We start from the raw sequence: 19,948 nt of genomic DNA, 5'->3' as shown, positions 1-19,948 counted from the left end.
TTCTTCCGGCTGGGAGGCGTCAATTGAATTAAGCTGTTTCACCTGGTCTGTGTCAACAATCTCAGGCACAGGGTCCATCAGCCAAGTTCATTCTGGTCTAGCGTGATTATTGGCTTATCTATGTTAATATGTTATTTGAATTTAAAGTCCAATGTGTTTTATAAATCACCTGCCTGTTCAACTCAGTTCTGTTTCGATTCTGTTTGTATTTATTGGTCAGAAGGTAACAATGATCCGATTCGTTACCTACTTGTGTGACTCTGAATTGGCTTCTCAGCATCAGGGTTAACAAGTGTAATCACGCTCTCTCTGGCATTTTCAGTACCAGTAGACTTTTATATGTGGTCTCAAATGTGAAATTCATGGCCTGCAGCAGTGCAGTTAGTCATCAGCCATATCAGAATTCAAGGACTTATATCATGACTGAACGGCAGCTGCTTGAGGCAACAGTGGAAGAGGAACAGCAAGATGTGGAGAGAGAAATGACCTACTGTTACCACGGCTGTGAACCAAGAGGTGTGCCTGACATCTCAAAGGCCACATTATAACTCAATGCAAATCTAACATCATGGCCTCACAGATATATACAGTAATCCAGGTGGTATTTTAACTCTAAAAGCCCAAAATGTGAAGTTTATATGAAGTCAGTTTGAATTTATCAAAAGGAGCATTAACACTAATGAGAATTTAAGACAGGTTTACAAGCTGTGACTCCTAATGTGTGGAGTGAAGCAACTAAGTTCTTATGGAGATGTTCAGACCTTTTTCCAGGATTACCATAAGTACACATTAAAACCACCACCTAGGGAATTTATTAAAGCACAAGCCATAATCTATCAAATCATATAAACAGTATCACACTATTGGTTGTAGTATAAACTAAAGACACAAAGAAATCATACAAATTAAGCAGAATCATCAGCAGTTGAAACTTGTTTTATTGTACATCAAAACACAGAGTATAAAGTTCTTGGCAATTACTGCTCCAGGCTCCAATGAACCCATTTCCACGACAAAGGAACTTTATGGTTTTATCCAGTTGTCAGGTGCAGCAGTCAGTCTCCATTTATGGGTTGAGGGTCTCTGAGTCAGACGGATCCACAATGATCAGTGGTCCCAACACATAATTGTGCCGCAGGCTGTTGGATTCTAATGTAATGAAAAATGAAATTAATGAAAAAAAATAAATAAAAAAAAATAAAAACCCAAAGTAAATACAATTTTAACTTGACAAAGTTAAACTAAATTTGATAAAAATGATACCCCATCGAGCTTCTCTTTTGGAACGGGACTCGCAGGTTGAATCACAGCAGCTGCACAGGGAGCTCTGAGACGGGTCATCGAGGAGGTCCCATCTGAGGATGGTTCAACATAATGTTTTTTTTAAATAATGCATGGCGCAGATGAAAACAACTAGCTGTATTATAGTATCAGCAGCCTGATGCTCAGTGCAGTGACACTGTTGTTGTGTGTAGTTGCACACAAAACCTCTTGGAAAATAGCAAGGTTTTTCCTTTACATGCATTTATATACAGATTAAAGACAAGTCTATTATTTAGACTTAAAGGAGCTGTACGTACTGTATGTTTTAAAGACCCCCCCCAAACCCATTACTTTAAATCAAGATTACCTTCCATCCTCCTTTACATAATGACAGGCTTTCTTGCTTTCGTCAAGACCTTCAGGATCCCACACAGCCAATTTACAGTGGATGTACACCTGAGAAGCACACATGGAGCCACCTCATTCATCATTTATTTAAACTAATATTCCTGATATCAGCTACCATCTGGCCTCTCACCTCATCCCCAAGTCCAAATTTGAAGGATTGCATGTAGAGGACAATTGCAGATGAGTCGTAGCGAGGAAGGAACACTGCATTTCCATTCAGGCTTTCCAGAAGACAACTGAAGACATTTTAAATCTAAGATCAGCAAATGTGACTTCTCATACAGTACAATCGCAGTAAAAAAAATAAGCAGTATCTGAATCCTACCCCTTATTGCTGATGATGGGGTAAACCTGGCTTTCAGGCTGCAGTTCTGGTGTAGTGGCTGCCACACACTCCTCCATGAGCAGCAGCAAAGGCTGGTGGGATGCCTGCTCCACTGAGGCCCATATTGGCAAGAAGGAGCCCAGCGGGATGACATTAGTCATGGCGATACCTGTTAATTGCTCTGTTGAAGAAAGTAAAAGAGTTTAGAATGGGTCTGTGGATATGTTCATGTTTTATTTGGTTGTATGAGGACTCACCATTGAGGAGTGCCATGTGGAAGACCAGACTGCCTCGACCATCAGAAAAGCCTTCTCCGGGGTTCAGGAATGGGGAATTCCACCCCTCCGGTCTGAAACAAAATGGAAAAAGTCTCATTCATATCTGCTTCAAAATGAAAATTCATCCAAACAAAAACAACTCCTACCTTATATAGACACACTGAATGGGATAAACGAAGGCTGCAGGTTTTGACTTGTCATAAGGCCTGTAAGTCAGTTCATTGCTGTAGATAAGACGTTTCCCTTTTATCTGTAAAGAAGGCAAACTGGTTATTAAAATGCTAAATAACTGAAGAGGTATTCAAGTTGTATATTGCATCTACTTCACCAGTTTTTTAAACTTGCACTTAGTGAAACGGTAGTTGAACAGCACGTCCACCTCTCCGGTGGGCAGAGTCTTCTGCTGAGATCGCATGCAGCTTCCAAGGAAGAGACGGGTTGCAAACGGCACCAGCTCTGCACTGATCCGCCATGTGACACTTACTGAGTTATTTCCACAGGCTACCTGGATATCTGTGAAGAAGTGCTCATAAGGTCAGTTTCTGTAATTGATACACTCACCAATTTGCTGGTTGGCAAACAAACAAACAAAAACACACACACACACACGTGCATGTGATGAATACCTGCATTAGCAACAGTAGTTGGCAAAAGATCCAAAAAAGCCAAAATCACCACACCTAGATGGAAATATATCACCATGGCTAAATGCTCCTAAGCCTGTTGAAACACACTTTATAGACTTCCTGTTTAATTAGCCAAATGATCAACATCTGTGTGAACACAAGGCAGCTTATAAACTGAGCTTCATCAGGGGGTTGTTTTTAGTAGCAGTTACTAAAATGAATGAAACATTTGAGGTAGATCTACTAGATGCTATTTTATACTTTTCAGAGGATAATATTGTTCTTACTCTACTGGGATGCATTTGACACTTACAGTTACACATTTCTTACAAAATATAATCGCCTTATATAATATAATACATCAGTTTAAACAGAGACAACATTAAAATATATATTACACATTAATGCATCTGCTTAGAAACATTGAACTTAAAATGTAAGTGTTTGTAAAAGGTCTTTCTGTCTCCAGCTGCATCGTCATCAAAGCGGAACCTTTTACCCGTTACGGGCGGAGCGTTTAGAGTGTCACACAGGAAGTAAGCTTAAGTCAGTCTGGCAAACGGGTTCTAACTACTTCACTAGTTTATCTGGTGTTTTGCTCAGTAAACAATTAGTATCATTTCGAGTTGTACTATATCGTTAAGTCAACATGCTTATCAAAGTTAAGGTAAGAGCTTTGTTTAATTAACTCGGGCTTGTCTCTGGTTTTCTTGAGAACCCCGCTCTCACTCTCCCGGTGCGCTAATTTATTTCAGGGCCGGGGAACCAGCAGTTATTATATTCTCACTAACATCGAATTCGGTTTTTAATAATTGTAAGCTATCCTGTTTTTCGGCTGAATTTTAAAAAACATTAGCCAGATAGCTGTTACGTTTGCTTTATATTACTGTTTGTTTCCATGTAGCTGGTAGCTTTGTTTTGCTAGCTTGCTAACAGTCATGCAATCCTCAAAGCAGGTTAGCCACTGATGTATTCCCCTACATATGGTACTAATGCTGAGTACCATTAGTAGAGCTGGAAGGATACATTGATGAAGATAACCTGTCAACCAGAACAGAAAAATAATGGAGCAATCATTTAGGACAGTAAACAAAGATGTCAATAAAAAAAGTCCGTTTATTTAGGTCGTTCTGGGAAACGCATTTTTACTATATGTTTGAGTTACAATAATTCATCGAATGGGAAACTATGTTGGATCAATTAATCGTTAATCACCATAAATCGTACAGACACAAATGGGTTTGTCTATTTCCTGTGAATGCTTCTTCCTGACTATCATTTCCTAAATGTGATGTTTCAGACCCTCACTGGAAAAGAAATAGAGATCGACATTGAGCCCACAGACAAGGTGATATAGTGAAACTAATTGTTCTTTATATGGTTGGATTAAGAAATCCAAATAATCCTGGCTATGTTAAAACGTCTTGTATTTGTGTACATCAAGGTGGAGCGAATTAAAGAAAGGGTAGAAGAGAAGGAAGGGATCCCCCCACAACAGCAAAGACTCATCTACAGTGGAAAACAGATGTGAGCTGCTGCATTGTGAACCATTTTTCATTGCAATAACAAAAAGATGCTCTGGTCCTAAAGCATTCCACTCTTAACCATCTTGTCTTCTCTGCTGTGTACTTTTACCCTCAGGAATGATGAGAAGACAGCAGCAGACTACAAGATCCAGGGAGGCTCAGTGCTCCATCTTGTGTTGGCGCTAAGAGGAGGATCTACGCTCCAGAGTCCCTGGTGCCTACACCTCTCCTTCTTGTCATGAGTCGCTGTTTTCATGGGGCCAGCTGAGTGCCAACACTTTAGGTGTCGCCGTCTAACCATGTTACAGCACAACGAATTGGAATCCCACGCTCCCGGGCCGACGCAAACAAAGAAAAACAAAATCGCAAACAAAAAGGACGTTCTAATTCCTTTGTAAATGTTTTTTTGTAAATCCACATTGGCATTCTAGGTTTGACCGGTTGATGCAGGCGCCCGTGCAGTACAAGAGACAGTTTAAGAACACTGTGGTCTTTTTGCTTGTGAATAAATGCTGAAGTTAAATTTAAGCCTTGTCCTAATATAGTCACAACACAGCTGTGCATTAAGTAGTACAGATACCAATGAGACACTGTTGACAATTCTGAAAACTGATTTTTATTAGAAAATGGCAAGAGGCTGAAGGTCGAAACAGTCGACAGAGTACTCTTCCAGAAATTGGGTTTAACAAACTGGGAAATTAACCCTAAACTCCAATTTGATTAACTCTGATATGGGAAACTGAGTCTGAGTTATTTCACTCAAATCTGAGTATGTTCACTCTAATTTAAGCTCAATGGCAATGAGTAAATAAAAAGCGGAGCAGCAGTGGAAGAGTTATAGAATTTTAGTGTTATAAAGACAGAACATCCCATAGACCCACCATGAGGAATATTTGAATGCAAGGACAGATACTTCAGGAAAAACTAGAGTTTGAGTTAGAATTTAGTATGAAGTCTATAATTTTGTTCTATCGTATTGTACTTCTGCAGATTCATTGACTTTAAACTTTATGGAGAAGCAACTGAAAGGGGTCAGACAGCCTCTTCAGAATCTGCAGGAAGGGATGAGAACTCACAGTAACTAAGTGGAAGTTAAAGTGAACTCTCTTTCTAGAACAGTTTCATTCAACTCTGAGTTATAAAAGCTTTCACTCCTGAGTTTGATTATGATTTAACTTATCAAGTTTCTAAGGTAATATATTGTCATCTAAGTCCATGTTTTTTTGTCCTTCTACAACAAAGGGCTGAATTATAGATTTCCAAAAAGAACATTTCTAACTGTGCTTATACACCTAATATCTAAAATATACATTTGTGGTGCACTGTGGCTGCTCATCTTCTTATATCACAATACAGACGGTGGTGTCTAGAAAATAAAATGACTTCGTAAGAAGCCTCTGTAAACAATGGAAAAGGACATACTGGTCAGGTAAAGCAAGTGTTGCTAGTGGGGGAATCATATAAACATATTTATAGGGCTGCGCTACATACATTTAAAACAATTTCTCCCAACTAAATATAATTTTTCAGTTTGTGAGAATGCTTAATTTCACTGGGGACGTTATTAGGAAGTGCATACTCAGCTGTTAAGCAAACAGAGGGTAACAGAAGAGAACTGAATGAGGCCCACAACATGTTTATAATCTTTAAACCTTCCAGCTTAAATTCACGTCCTTGTGTGTCCCAATAAAATCAAGTGTAGTGGGTACAGGAATTTCATATAGTCACTAGTGGCTTATTAGTTGCTTTTTAGAAAGAAGCGAATAATGAGCCACTGCATTAGTGTGTTAAAAATAAAATGGGAGAACTCAGTTTGGGTCGGAGTGTACATGGAGCACCGGGTGGGCTAACAGAAGAATATAAAAGTACACAATAATGGAGTGAAGCAGTTTGAATACAATCAGGAGGTGCAGCTTGTAAAAAAAAAAAACCTAGTGACTGGATGTTTGTATAGACAGCTGTCATTGCACACCGACTACAAAAATTTTTTTCATTTTTCCATATCATAAGTTCAATATAAAGCCTGTGTCACTAGGCGTACTTCAGTTCCTTAAGAGGGGAAAACTACATGACTCCACACATGAGGCTGGAATTTCCTGTAAAAGAACTTCAGCCATTACAAAAAAAACAAAACAAACAAAAAAACCCCAAGAAAATGGGGTTTTTACAGCAGAAAACTCCATCTGTCAGTGAGCACGACGCATGCTGACTCATCCACATACTGATGTCAGAGTCCGGTCAGTCTGACTAACCACTGTCAGTGTCCGGCAGCACTGAGTCCTGGGAAGGAGTCAATCTGCACAGTGTCCTGAAAGGCTGATCCGAGCCTGGTGTAAGATATGCGGATCCTCATCTTCAGGTTCACCTGAAGTGGTAGAAGGATAGTGAGCTCTCTTTCATTTGGCATGAGAACCATGATTTAGAGCTGGCAAAAGACATATCTTTGGCAAATATGTAATTATGGCAAATATGTTTTTTGGGAGTAGTGTGAACACATTAGAGATGTGAAGATTCGTAATCCACTATTGATAGCATTACAGACACAGCAATTTACATGTAAGTATTTTGCAAATGTAGTGGTTTATAAAATAAATGTATGGGTGTATGTAAAGAAGTCTGGCTCACTGCTGATTGAGCAAATGTTGCCTTTTAATGGCAAATGTTAACCACAGTTTGTAGATTTTCTAAACCCACCTTGTTTGGGTTGTTGAGGACCACCATCTGAGTCACCTTAGCTGTGCCGTGTGCAGGAAGAAAGTCCCCACTGGGGGCCTTCATGTGTAACTGGACACTCTGGTAGGAGATCAAATAAAACTTTGAAGATTTAAGCCACACGTTCATGTTGTACAGTTCCAGTTACTGCGCTGAGGCCTCCCACTGAGAACATGACACCCACCCACCATCAGGGCCGTAGCCAGGATATTAAAACTGCTGAGGTCATGAGTCCAAATTCCCCCTGTGCAATCCCAAGCCATGAAGAAATGTCTGACTGGAGATCAGTACAGTTTGTTTTCATATCATACTGACTCAGTTATTTCTGTGAAGCTACATAAAGGTCTAAATGTGTAGAATGTTAATTCCTAATCAGGTCAATACACAACAAAAAACCCCAAAGGAATATGTCCTCAATAATAACGAGATTGACTTGACAAAATATAATACCCCCTAAATATATACCCTCAGAAACCCACAGATATCCCACGATATCCATGATGACATGATGTTTCATTGCTGTTAGTGAAACAAACCTTGGGTACAGCGGCCTGTAGGGTGAAGCTGCTGATGTCTGAATCAGTGGAGTTGGAGGCTGAGAGTGTGACTGTGAGGTCGGAGTCTGACTGTCTGTCACAGCTTACAGTCAAAGTCACACCGTTTTTCTCATACACCGTCATCGTGGGGGCTGTGGGAAAGATAGAACATTCTGCATTAACTTGAAACTAAAAACATCAACCTGGGGAAAGATGTGGGGAGATTACCAGATGGTCTAGTGAGATGTACATATTCTAATTTCACGTCCCAAACTATTCCCTGTTTCGTTCTCTCTCTTTTTAGTCTGCACCAGCATGTGTCTCTGTACGTATGTGAGGGTCAAACCTGGTGGAAGGGGTGTCGGCTCTATTCCTCCCAGCAGATCTAGCAGGTCTCCTCCTGCAGTGCTGGCTGTGTTGATTGGCTGGTGCGTTGCTGTGCTGCCCTGCGGCGCGCTCGGCTGCAGAGGCTCCTCAGAGCCACTCAGCAGGTCCAAGAGGTCACAAACCTGAAGATGGACAGGAAGAGAAACTGCAACTTAAGCTATTTTGAAGCTTAATCTTAATAAGATTTTAAAATATTATGAGAGTAAGAATGGTTAAGTAACGGAACTTTATTTCGTTTATTTTTTCAACTACCACATTTAAATGCAAATGTCATAACACAAGCTAACCAAATTGTGGACTATTGAATACAGTACTGATGATTTGCATGAAAAGCAGGTACCAACCATCTATCTATTGTCCCTGAGTACACGAGAGACCATGTTAACAACTGGTAAGACAGCCCAAAGCCTGACCTCACAGTGTTTTGGTCTAGAGGTCAGATAGAGGGAAGCAGGATTGTATAATGCATTCCCAAGGTCATCGGTCAAATGTTTCAATGTTACAATTACTTGGTTAACAGGTTGTTGTGGCAGCAGGGGCTCCCCCTGCTTGAGTTTGGCTGGCTGGAACTCCTTGACGGTTTCCCCGGCTGGCTCTCCGTTGCTATGACCAGAGCTCTTTTCGATCACAGGCATCCTCTCCAGTACTGCTGCCCTGTGGAGAGAAGGACCAGCTTAGCACTTTACTGGCCAATAATGATGTGCTGATCAATCCTCAAATGTCTTTATTCCAGTTCCAGCGTTTCCTGTTCTAGGATCAATTCTCATAATAAAAAATTGATTTCTATGCTAACTAAAAAAATTATATTTTATTGTCAGCAGAGGACACAGTAGAAACTAACTAAGCTGGATAGTTGATTGATAGTTGAGTAGAAACTGCTTCTCCCGCTTATCATAGTCATATGCAAACTAGAGCTAATGCATCAGCCACTACGAGGACTGTTGACATGCGACTTAAACACCTGACTTAGTAAGAAGCAGCATTCTGCAGAGACTGTTCTGCTGCTAGGGTGAGACAGACTTGAGACCTTGGCCAGCGGCAGGCATCGTCCAGGTACAGAGAGAGCGTGTAGCTACAGCGACATTAATTACTGACTGTGGGAAAGTCGTGTGTCTGTTTTGACTTCAGCTTGTGTATTCAAGCTATATATGTTGTTACTAACTATGGATAACCATAAATAATTATGGTTATCCATAGTTAGTAACAACATAAACAAATAGCTAAATAAAGATCAGGGTCGTGACACCTTTAAGAATAATGTGACCACAGTGACACTACGTTCTTATGCCTTAGACAGTATCTCCTCTTCGCCAACAGTCTCTGTTGTCTGGACCTATCTGCCTCTTTTTTCCATTTGTAAATGGAATGTAAACAACATGCAAGAGGTAAAAAAACAAAGACACGTTTTCTTACATACCTCATGTGGTCATATTTTTTGAAGAGTGCATTGTATTCAACTGCCCTCTGCTGGAGCTCCACATCTATACAGCTGCCGTAGATGCTGACGATGCTCCTGATCCGACTGGCAGTAGAGGGGAGATGGACAAAGATAAGCATTTAGGGAACTCTCTATTTATAAATAATCCTTAAAAAAACAACAACAAAACAAATTAAAAACTTAAGAATTGGTTATTGGGCCCACTGTGTCTCTTACTCGACATTATCAGTGATGCGTGTGCTCAGTTTCATGGTGGCGGTGAGAGCAAAAGCTCTGGTTGCCGGGGACGACATGTGGGATTGTAGAACTGTTTCCAAGGCGTCCAGGACGTTGTCCTCGGTGACCTGATTGAGAAATGTGTCAACACAGGGTCTGAAAGGCGCACTGGCATTTTTATCAGACTCAAACTGTAACAGTTCAACAACCAGTATTCATTAAGTAGATACCGTGCTACAGCAAGTTGGTGTCATATGTTTGAGGGTTATGAATTAAAAAAGGGCTGAAAATTAATAATATCTCTGTATTCGTACATTAAATTCTTAGACAGTGACTCTATATTTTAATATGCTACAAGGCAAATGGCCATAACCATACATTTCCATCAACACGTGCCGGCTGGGCTTAGTGAGCTCAGGCTGTCTTTGCCCATGCAATTAAAAACTAATACTTAATGTGAGTTTGATGCAACACTCACAAAAAAAAAAAAGAAAAGCTGTGGCAAAATGATGTTTACGTGTGTTACATCACATTTCTTTTAATGGCACTGTGTCAACATTTGAGAACTGAAGACACTAATTGTTGCAGTTTAGCAAATTGAGTATTTGCCTTTTCCTGCTGGATAAAAGACGCTTAGTTTAAAACAGTGTTGAGGCATGTTCCATCTTTGCTTGGCTGAGCCTTTGGTGGACGCTCCTTTTATACTGATGATATAATGTCATCCTTTACCAATCAACCTGCTACTTATATAATAATTAGAATTAATAATAATGTGTAATGGTGTCACTTAAACATTTTATGTCAAAATTATTTTGTCTCTGTCTCAACCCTTTGAGTGTTGCATGCATCAAACTCTAAGTCTGCTTTCATTTGCAAAATACTAGAGTTAGTAAAAATCTTTTGTTTGTCTTTTCTGGAAATTGACCCTGTACATCCTTTGCAGTTTACATGTAATAGTTGTTCAATAGTTGTCTGTATGTTCCTCACACACACGCACAGAAGGCGTTTTACACCAGTGAAGAAATACTACTTAAGATAATGCCTTTTAGTTGCTGCAATATGTCTGCACTGCACCTCCTAGACTTTACTCATTAATCAAACACTATTGCCTCTGCCTTGATGGATATGACTTCTAATGCTAACTTTGCAGATCTTGTATGAATTCCATACTGTCCAGGATACTGTGGCTTAAAATGTCAAACACAGCACTTTCCTTGTGCCAGGGGAAAAAACCTACCAGAGTACTTAGAACATCTATCATGATTTAGCAAAAGACAGAATCACAGCAATAAAGGGCAGTAATTGGTATGAAAATATAAATCAGCACATCGTGCTCTGTGTACCTGCACAGGCTCCGTCTCCTGACACTCTCCTCTCAGCAGCAGGTCTCCATACTCTCCTATGCACCAGCAGGCCACCTGCACCAGTGATTGCTGTACAGAGCACACAACTCTTAATAACAGGGTATAGTCACTGCAGTCACAGTTGCAATAAAAGATATTATTGTATGGAGAAAGAATTGTTGAGCTTCTTGATAGATTGGCTTATTAACCAGCACAGCAGTTTGACACGTCACAGTCAGTTCTCCCTGACTACACAGGAAGTTAATGTCCTGGAAGATGGGAAAATGCACCACACTGCAGATGAGTAGATGGCTGCTCATCTGACTCGGATCCAAAAATAAACCTCGTTGCATCAGCCAATTTCAAACTGAAAGCCCAGCTATTCTCACTGCCACAGACCAAACCAGCTCCATCTGGCTGAGGACTGACACAGTCAGTTCATCTTAGATGAAAGCATTTAAACCTCTCTTGTTTATTTTGCTGTGGCACAAAGTATTTAATAGCTTCTAATTCTGATAATACACAATTAATTCAACGAATATACTTTTGAATAATACTAATACCACAGTTTTGGCCTCATCACCTATTAAACTATTTAATTTATCTCAAAACATTTCTGTGCCTAACTTGAAATGATAATAATAATGATAATTCAGGTGCTATGAATGTGTTTGTGGTTCACACATGCACAACTTTAAACATTATATTTCCTTGATGTCTTGTCTGAAGTCTATACAATTTCTTTTTTGTGTTTTTTTTTGCTTGCAAACGTAATGGCGTAAATTTTTGCATTCAATTTTGGTTTCTTCATTCTATTCTTTTACATAACATAAAGAGCTTTGACTTTGTGAATGAGTTTAACATTTTTGCAGTTAAAGTATTCTTCCCAAGAGGAATCTAGTCACACTTTATTAATTGTATTATATAGTATATTGACAAAAGATCACGAAGCAACCCAGTAGTTGACCAACTTAATCTGTCAGTAAAGCTGAAACATTTCAGCTTCATTTGTCTAAAGTTTGGATCACTCCTTTAACAACAGGAAACACACGCACACACCTGAGAGATGTCAGTGAGCAGAGCCCTGTACAGCTTGTGGACGGTGTAACAGTGCAGCTCTGATGCATTGGTGATGAGCTGGATCAGGTTGGGGACAGTTTCATCTCTCACATCGCCCCCTGCCTGACAGAATGGAAATCAGCGTAAACACCAGCTCTTTCTCTTTCTCTCTCACACACACACACACACACACACACACACACACACACACACACACACACACGCACACACACACACACACACACGCACACACACACAAAACTCCATTAGCAAGACAGCTGGTGCAAGTATTTGGGTCACCCCTACATTTCACAATGACCTGACATGGGGGACATTTCAATCACACTTCATATATGTAACAAGGGACATTTACCAAGATGGATTAACCATTCACATCACCACCATTACTCTTACTTTCCATTTCCCCTACTCTCCATCAAAATGAGGGACCCACTGCAAAAGATTATCTAAGCATTAGCTTTTACAGCTACCCATTTAGATTGAATGTACTTATTTACATATGTAGATGGAGGACAGAATGAAAATTAAGGATGTAAGAGAATAACAAATGGGAAGCTTAAATCTCAGATAAAAGGTTGATTAAGGTCCTGGGGTTGCATGTATGTACAAAAGATGTACAAAGTATTAATGATAGTGGCAGACAACTTTACAAGACAGTGTGGAACTCATGTCAGCAGGCTGAGTGGCTCAGTCAGTATTTACCGTGGTGAGGACATGCAGGATGGTGTCAATGTGCCAGCGCTGGGAGGGCGCATACCTGACAGGGACAGAGACAAACACAGCTAACTCAGTGGTACTTTAGGGTGAGCCAGGAAGACATGTTCTCCCACTGCTTGCATGCGTGCGCACACACACACAGACACACACACACACACACACAGAGTGCATCAAGGGGTAGAATGATATACTGTTGCAACAGAAAAGTGCTACTCATTGTCATAGAGCCAGTGAGACAGACAGAGATATCACTGAGAGAGGAGACAAGACACAGAGTGAGACATCTAGCCACATATATTTTAAGCACTGAGACGTTTTGTGTTACAGCTTTTACAATCCCAGCTTGGTGCCACCGAGTGCTTTAAGTCCATTCACATGCACACAACTGTATGTGTGAACACATGTATACGTAGTATTTGTATGTAATACAATCCTATACTGTATGTGAACATTTGCTCGTCTGCAGCGTTTCACTCACCTCTCTGCAGCGTTGAATATGCCGCTGGCAGCATGAGCTCTGAGCTCGGGGGGGCAGGACGTGAGGAAGAGGAGCAGTTCCTTCATCATGGAGCGGATGTTGGAGGCAGACACCAGAGCCAGGGAGAGCTCCAAAGCGCGGCTGGAGGGACGGCCAGACAAGATTAATCAAGCCCATACTGGCCTTTTAATATGACAGTCTGTAGCTGTGAGTGTCCCATTTCATCTTTTAATTCACCAAGTCACATTTAGTCTACCAGCAGTTCTGGAGGCAGTTCTGTGTCTGTGTAAAGAACGTCTAGCTACAGGGATCAGTAAAATATTCCTTTTCTTCAACTGTTATCATATATAACATATTGTATTATTCATCATTTGTGTGTAAATAAAAATATAGCTTTCAAAAGACAATATTATTTTATCAAAGCATGAAATAAAATCTGTACTTTAAGTTTTTACTGCATTATGGGCTTTGAATTTCAGTTTTGTGTTCTGATTAATTAAATAACAATCACCAGGATTGATATAATTTCACAACGCACCATTCTATTATTTGTTCTACCCCAGCTACAGTTATTGGAAGGAACTAACTGATGCATTTAAGTGTTAAGATGCTTCCAGCTTTGATGCCACTGCCGCCAGGTGAAAAGTAAAAACCACTGGAGGTCAGCAATAACAAGAGCTTCAGGGGTGTTTAGTTGCTCTTTAAGGTTTACTTATCAGTGCTGTTACTTAATAATAATAATAATGATAAAAATAATAATAAGATATTACTATATTTGTAGAATAAAGGAACATACTTCACCAAGTGTTTCCTACATTTCAGAAATTAGGTTGGCTTCAAAATAGACTAAACCTTCGCTAGCTGTGAACTTTTTATAAATTTGATGATACAGAAAAAACAAACTCTGACCCAACAAACACCAGGGGAGACACAGGAAAAACATGACCTCAGATTTACTGAATGTTTGTGCCCGACAAGCAGAGAAGGGGGTGAAAGTTACCGCTTGACAGAAGCGTCCTGGTCCTTGAGGCAGTCCACTATGGTTCCCCTGTGTCGTTGCACTGCATTGTGGTCTGTCCCAACAATCTTTTGTAGAGAGGTCATGGCAATGTACCTGGACACACATTGAGACAAAATTAAACATGCCAGGTTTTTAGCCTCATGGTGTTATATGGAGTCAGAGTTGGAGTCGGCTTGTGTAGTACTAATGTACTTTGTATTTAACAAATAAAGCAGCTAACAGCTAAGATTAATGTACAGCGCTGTACAAACCTAACTTTTTCAGCTTGGCCAGATAAATTATTTATCTTTTCACTTGAAATGTCTGATAAAATATTTATGTGTGCACAGGAGAGCTCTAATTTGGTGGGACAGGTCTCACAGTAATAAACCAGTCCTACTACTGTCAAACCAGCCACAATGAGATTCAGAGACCCTGCAGGTAAAAACCAGACACACCTGCCAAGCCACATGGCCCCTGTGGACACAAACCAAAAAAATAGCAGCATAACAAAGCCCCAAGGTATCTGTAACAGGCCTCCACACAGCTTGATGAAAAATGACATTGCCCAAAATTGAGAGATCAGTATAAACAGACAGACAGTGACTATCTAGTGTGGCTCTAGAGGAATGGCTCTAGGGAACGCGATTAGCAGGATCAGACTGCTGGACGGTTCCTGCCGCTGGCTGCAGCAAGTTTGCTGTTGGGCTTGTGCAACGGAAAAGGTAAAATGACCCTGAGAGATAAGAGAGGTAGGTGGGAGGGATGGGGTGAAGAGACAGGAAACTGGAACATGGAGAGTTAGGGATATAGGAACATAGAGGAGGAAAACCAGCACTGACCGAATATTCCTGTCGTTGTTCAGGAGAAATCGTCCCAGGATGTTCACAGCCAAAACCTGCAGCACACGTGGACTTAATCATGCCTTCCTTTAATAATTACAAACTTATTCTCTATATATTAATGTGATTAAACACAGTGAGAAGTGATGTTAAGACACTCACTCTGAGGCCGCTCTCTGACTTGATGTCTAACACAGTCAGAACAGTCTCATACAGCACAGCGTTGCCCACAGTCTTAGTGCTGTCAGTGTTAGTCGCTACCTGTGTGATGAGTAATGCACGTCCATATGTCAGATGTACAACAGCAAACATCATGTTGCTGACTAACAGACACTAAAAGACCTTTCGCTGATGGGAAAGATTCAAGCTTTTAGAATTTCTGTTTGAAAACTCAGGTTGGAACAAAAAGAACCCTGAAATGTTAACAGAATGGTTGTAGGATGTTGTTTTAACAGAAACACTGGACCTGAGCAAGAAGGTCGTTCATGGCGTCACTGGCTGTTTCGTTGTTGTGACCAAGGATTCTCAGCAACCTCAAGATGCGTACCTGAGGAATGAAGCAGGACAGAGTGAACAGAGGGATTGCAAGGTATTGTGGGGCACTAAATAAAAAAGAGAAAGCATATCTGTGTTTTTGTTCTAAACTTGCACATTTACTGAAATGACAAGAACGCACCTACTGGACTACATTAAAAAAACTGAAGTGGAAATAAATAACTACTGTAAAATAAAAGAGACAGATGAGATGCTGCATAAGAAGCGAGTAAAACTGTTGGACCTGTAAGAAGGGATCACTGATTCCTGCCACGTCGTGCTCTGGAGAATAGCCAGAAATGACCAAACCTTTCATGATGTGAACCAGATCTGGCACGGTCTGAGATACACACAGCACAAACATGTTACAATACACATGCAGGAAACTTATGAACTGAATTCATCAGATCATGAAGCCCGTCAATGTGTTCATGTCTGTCCATTGTACCTTTCTGAAGTGCGCCAGTGTTTCTGGGTTCCGCTCACACAGCTCAGTGATGAGCACCACAGCACCATGTAACACACCTACAGATAAAAGGGAGTACTTAGAAGTGGTCGCCTGTTTTTTTAAAGCCGAAATTATAGATAATATACCACTACTAACCATGGTTCTTTTCAGCGAGGAGGGAACGAGCCGCAGGGGCAAAGAGCTCCCCCAGGTCCTGGACTTTTCTCACAATATGAACAGCGCACAGAGCAGCCTGGAAAAACAAAGTCTTGTTAGTTTTACGGCTCACAAAGGACTTGAAAACCAGTCAAAGCATTAAATGAGGAGACGCTCAAAGTAACAAAAACATTTTTAAGTGCTGCTGAATAAATAACATATCACGCAAGAGGCTTCCACCTTCTTCTTAATGTAGGAGTTGGAGGCTCGGAGCAGCCTGTCAATCTCTGGCGCCAGATCTCTGCACATCTCAGCTGAACCCATGCAGGCCAGTGTGCACAGAGCCAGAGACTGCACATACTGGTTACTGTGAGACAGGTCACTGAAAAACACACCCAGAGAAAAGCAAAACAATAGTAGAATGGATATCTGCGTGTCAGCTAGTGTAAGATTCATATTCATATTCTGATTCAATCTACTTCTATGACTCTGTTTGCTTGACATGTATTATTACAAATGATTACTACTATTCATCATGATGAATATGTTTTAGACCACTTTAGATACACTTTATAACACAGATGTATGATTGATATAATATATTTGTCAATAACTGCATCCATAGCTGGAGTAAAAAAATGTAGCACCATTTTAAACCTACCTTTGTATACATATGTATAATAACAGTTGATAAATGCGTGTGTAACCATATGAGGTTACATTTGATTACAGATTTGTTACAATGCATCAACTAACATTCAGGTATCTGCCATCAATGCTTCATATGAGGAACTGTAATTATTGACATATATATTCATATATATTTAACTACAACTCTTTTGCAATGCATGTTAAGCAATTTATTAAGTGTTTATTAAAGGTGGACATCAGTTTAGCGTTGAAATCACCATGGACAGTTTTAAAAAATCATCAAAATCAAGTCAGCATAACTAGAGATCTTTCTTTAAAATGTAATCAATGCATGCTTCTCAACCCGATGCCTACATCACCCACAATACCACTCAGAACTATAGACAGAGATTCACTGTGTTATTTTGGTTGATGCTATTATAGCTTTAAGCCACCACCCTCAAGAAGAGATGGGAAGTAGGTGGGAAAGGACTAGTAGACTCTTTTTTTTGACTTCACACCCCCAAATTATTGTTGAAATAAAGTGGAAAGATTTAATGAGTAACTTTAATAGTTCTATTTAAGAGATGTCTGATGTTTGCGTTCAGGCTTACTTCTTTATAGAGTTAGTGATGAGCAGACTGGCGTCCTGCTTCTCATCCAGGAGCATCATTGCTCCCAGGTATCCCACGCGCTTCTCGCTGTAGCGAGGGCTAGCTATCATCCGGACGCACTCCATCTAATGGGAAGGAGAAGAAATCCTTTAAAGGGGAAGTTGTATGAAACACTAATAGCACTCATGCCCCTGAGGACATTCTCTGCTCTTTGCTTTCTTCAAGAAGAGGTCAGACCCAACTCCAGAGCAGCAGCCGTGGAGCTGGGAGCAATTCAGTGGCCCAGTTCTAATGTCCACTTTCAAGTATTCACAGACTTTGACATGAACTACTGTAGCCTCGAGAAGACTTGGTTTGATCAAATGAATCACAATTCATAGCTTTCTGATGACAGGAGAAATGCAAAACAGCAAGAAAGTACAAGGTTAGAAACTTTGCATGCACATGGCAAATATTATTAAAGCTTACTACATCTACATTTAGTCATTTGGCAGACGCTTTTATCCAAAGCGATTAGGTAGACAATTCCAACGTGCTGTCTCATCTTTCGAAGCATTTGATTCATTTTCTTCATGCACATGCACACTTTTGCTGACAGAGATTATGTCCATGAGAGATCAGTGATTGCATTTAGTGTTTGGACATTGGGACTGCTGCACAAGTCACCTCAGTGTTGGACTGAACTCAGACCCTTCAGCTGCTCTGATAGTTTCTCACCCTGCTAACTCCGCTAACCCAAGCAAACCCATGACAGGAATTAGCCAAATCCCCTCACCTGACCAAAGTGAGCGGGGTAGCCCAACATGTGCACGTAGAGTAGCTTCGCCAGGTTGTGTGATCTGCCACCGTTGTCAGCTTGTCTGAACTGTGCCCGGATGGATGCACACTCCCTCTGGATGACACCCCGCTCCTCACACTGCGTCCTGGCTGACCTGATAGCCCGGATCATCTCCTGCAGGGGTACTGATGGAGACATGGCTGTGTCTGTGTGTGTGTGTGTGTGTGTGTGTGTGTATATGTGGGTGGGTGGGTTGAGTGAATGGATGTAGAGAGGGGTGTATGTGGTATATGTGTCAGTAGTGTGGGGTCAAATGCGTGTTAAAATACAACAGAATATTAACAGAAAACAAACTACTCAACTGCACTGTATTGTTCTCTTCCAGCTATTATTTCACTTCCTGTTTGTGGAAAGCGAATGTAAGGTAGTGATCCAGTGTAGTGTTACTACACTATAATGCATATTATAGCTGTGCTGTCACTAAAAACACATAACTAAAGTGTGTATTTCTCAAAAAGGGTCCGAACAACCACATCACACGCCATACCTGTATAACAAAAACTGCTTAGTTGATGAAAGGATGTTTATGTTACCCATATGTTCATGCTAGACTGGGTTTAATACAAAGTTACGGCCACTTGTCTACAGGCCATGGTATTTTGACGTCGTAAAAAATACATTTACTGTTACCGAGTTCACTAACAAGTTAGCACGACACTCCCTCAGTCGAGGTGCAGCTCAGTGAAACGAGCCGGGGACTAGCAAACTCACCGAGCTGCGTTAACCTTGCAGAAGATGTCAAGCGTGTTATGTGAGAGAATGTCGAGCTAAAGAGCTAGCTAAGTTAGCATGAGTCTGTTTGTGTCAACGCTTCAAAGTACAAAATAATAACGTACCTCTACACTGTCTAAGGAGTCGCCAGTATTTAAAAAGTAAACCGGTTCAACCGACCCCCCCCCCTGCTCCACAGCAGAAGTCAGGTGGCGGAAACACCACAGTCAGTCCGTAGCTACGGACACATCACTGCGAACCACCCGGAGTCATCACACCACTTCCTGCCGCACCTTTCAAAATAAAACCAGTTCGAGTTGCAATGTTTTAATCTTAGTTAAGATTTACCTATTAATGCATAATTTTGTGGCGCATGTTGATAACTTTAATTATGGCTCCATTTCATTTAGGTGAGCACATTATGGTATTGTTTAGGATTTTTAGAAAGGAGGACGTCCGTCCAAATCCACGCAGCAGAGTTTCACTCACTTTAATGACATTTATGCTGGGTAGAATTTTTCCGTGTGTCTTTTCGCAGCAAACATTTGACTTTTCAAAGAAGGGAGAACATGGCACGATCTCAGTATATATTAAATTACTTCGGTGTGTAACCAGCCAGTGAGGCTTTTAATTTACCGGCCACACTCTCTTGCTTCCTGTCTTATTCCTGGAAGCTTGACACGACCCTCCTAGACTTGTCATTCATTCTCACGACTTCCGCAATCTGATCCCCGTTGTGCGTGAACACCGCTCCTTCTACGTCAGGTGTTCTCACAGGTGGATGAAATATTAATAAAACAGTTCAATCCAGCACAGTGAGGCCTCCTGAAGACATTGTAGAT

At 40.7% G+C, this 19,948-nt stretch overlaps 3 protein-coding genes across 3 annotated transcripts; 1 reads left to right on the top strand and 2 right to left on the bottom strand.

The window, feature by feature from the left end:
- Nucleotides 1-924: 924 nt before the first annotated feature.
- On the bottom strand, nucleotides 925-3,025 carry LOC113172134. The gene is made up of 9 exons (XM_026374969.1): nucleotides 2,901-3,025; nucleotides 2,603-2,787; nucleotides 2,421-2,524; nucleotides 2,254-2,345; nucleotides 1,997-2,177; nucleotides 1,802-1,907; nucleotides 1,631-1,719; nucleotides 1,264-1,355; nucleotides 925-1,149 (listed from the first exon to the last, which is right to left on the bottom strand). The coding sequence occupies exons 1-9, from the start codon at nucleotides 2,974-2,976 to the stop codon at nucleotides 1,067-1,069; spliced, it is 1,008 nt and encodes a 335-aa protein (XP_026230754.1). The 5' UTR covers nucleotides 2,977-3,025; the 3' UTR covers nucleotides 925-1,066.
- A 380-nt stretch (nucleotides 3,026-3,405) lies between these two features.
- On the top strand, nucleotides 3,406-4,954 carry nedd8l (NEDD8 ubiquitin like modifier, like). Its single transcript, XM_026374288.2, has 4 exons — nucleotides 3,406-3,567; nucleotides 4,201-4,248; nucleotides 4,345-4,427; nucleotides 4,542-4,954. The coding sequence occupies exons 1-4, from the start codon at nucleotides 3,550-3,552 to the stop codon at nucleotides 4,666-4,668; spliced, it is 276 nt and encodes a 91-aa protein (XP_026230073.1). The 5' UTR covers nucleotides 3,406-3,549; the 3' UTR covers nucleotides 4,669-4,954.
- A 71-nt stretch (nucleotides 4,955-5,025) lies between these two features.
- On the bottom strand, nucleotides 5,026-19,363 carry ap1g2 (adaptor related protein complex 1 subunit gamma 2). Its single transcript, XM_026374286.1, has 22 exons — nucleotides 19,232-19,363; nucleotides 18,333-18,541; nucleotides 17,558-17,682; nucleotides 16,554-16,695; nucleotides 16,314-16,410; nucleotides 16,158-16,234; nucleotides 15,954-16,049; nucleotides 15,642-15,722; nucleotides 15,338-15,436; nucleotides 15,176-15,231; nucleotides 14,334-14,447; nucleotides 13,334-13,474; nucleotides 12,841-12,895; nucleotides 12,118-12,240; nucleotides 11,059-11,148; nucleotides 9,716-9,843; nucleotides 9,479-9,583; nucleotides 8,571-8,715; nucleotides 8,021-8,183; nucleotides 7,675-7,826; nucleotides 7,121-7,219; nucleotides 5,026-6,791 (listed from the first exon to the last, which is right to left on the bottom strand). The coding sequence occupies exons 2-22, from the start codon at nucleotides 18,531-18,533 to the stop codon at nucleotides 6,684-6,686; spliced, it is 2,397 nt and encodes a 798-aa protein (XP_026230071.1). The 5' UTR covers nucleotides 18,534-18,541; nucleotides 19,232-19,363; the 3' UTR covers nucleotides 5,026-6,683.
- Between the last annotated feature and the right edge of the window lie 585 nt (nucleotides 19,364-19,948).

This window comes from Anabas testudineus, chromosome 17 (assembly GCF_900324465.2).
Source record: "Anabas testudineus chromosome 17, fAnaTes1.2, whole genome shotgun sequence".
NCBI lineage: Eukaryota > Metazoa > Chordata > Actinopteri > Anabantiformes > Anabantidae > Anabas > Anabas testudineus.
This window is presented reverse-complemented; position numbering and strand designations above follow the sequence as displayed.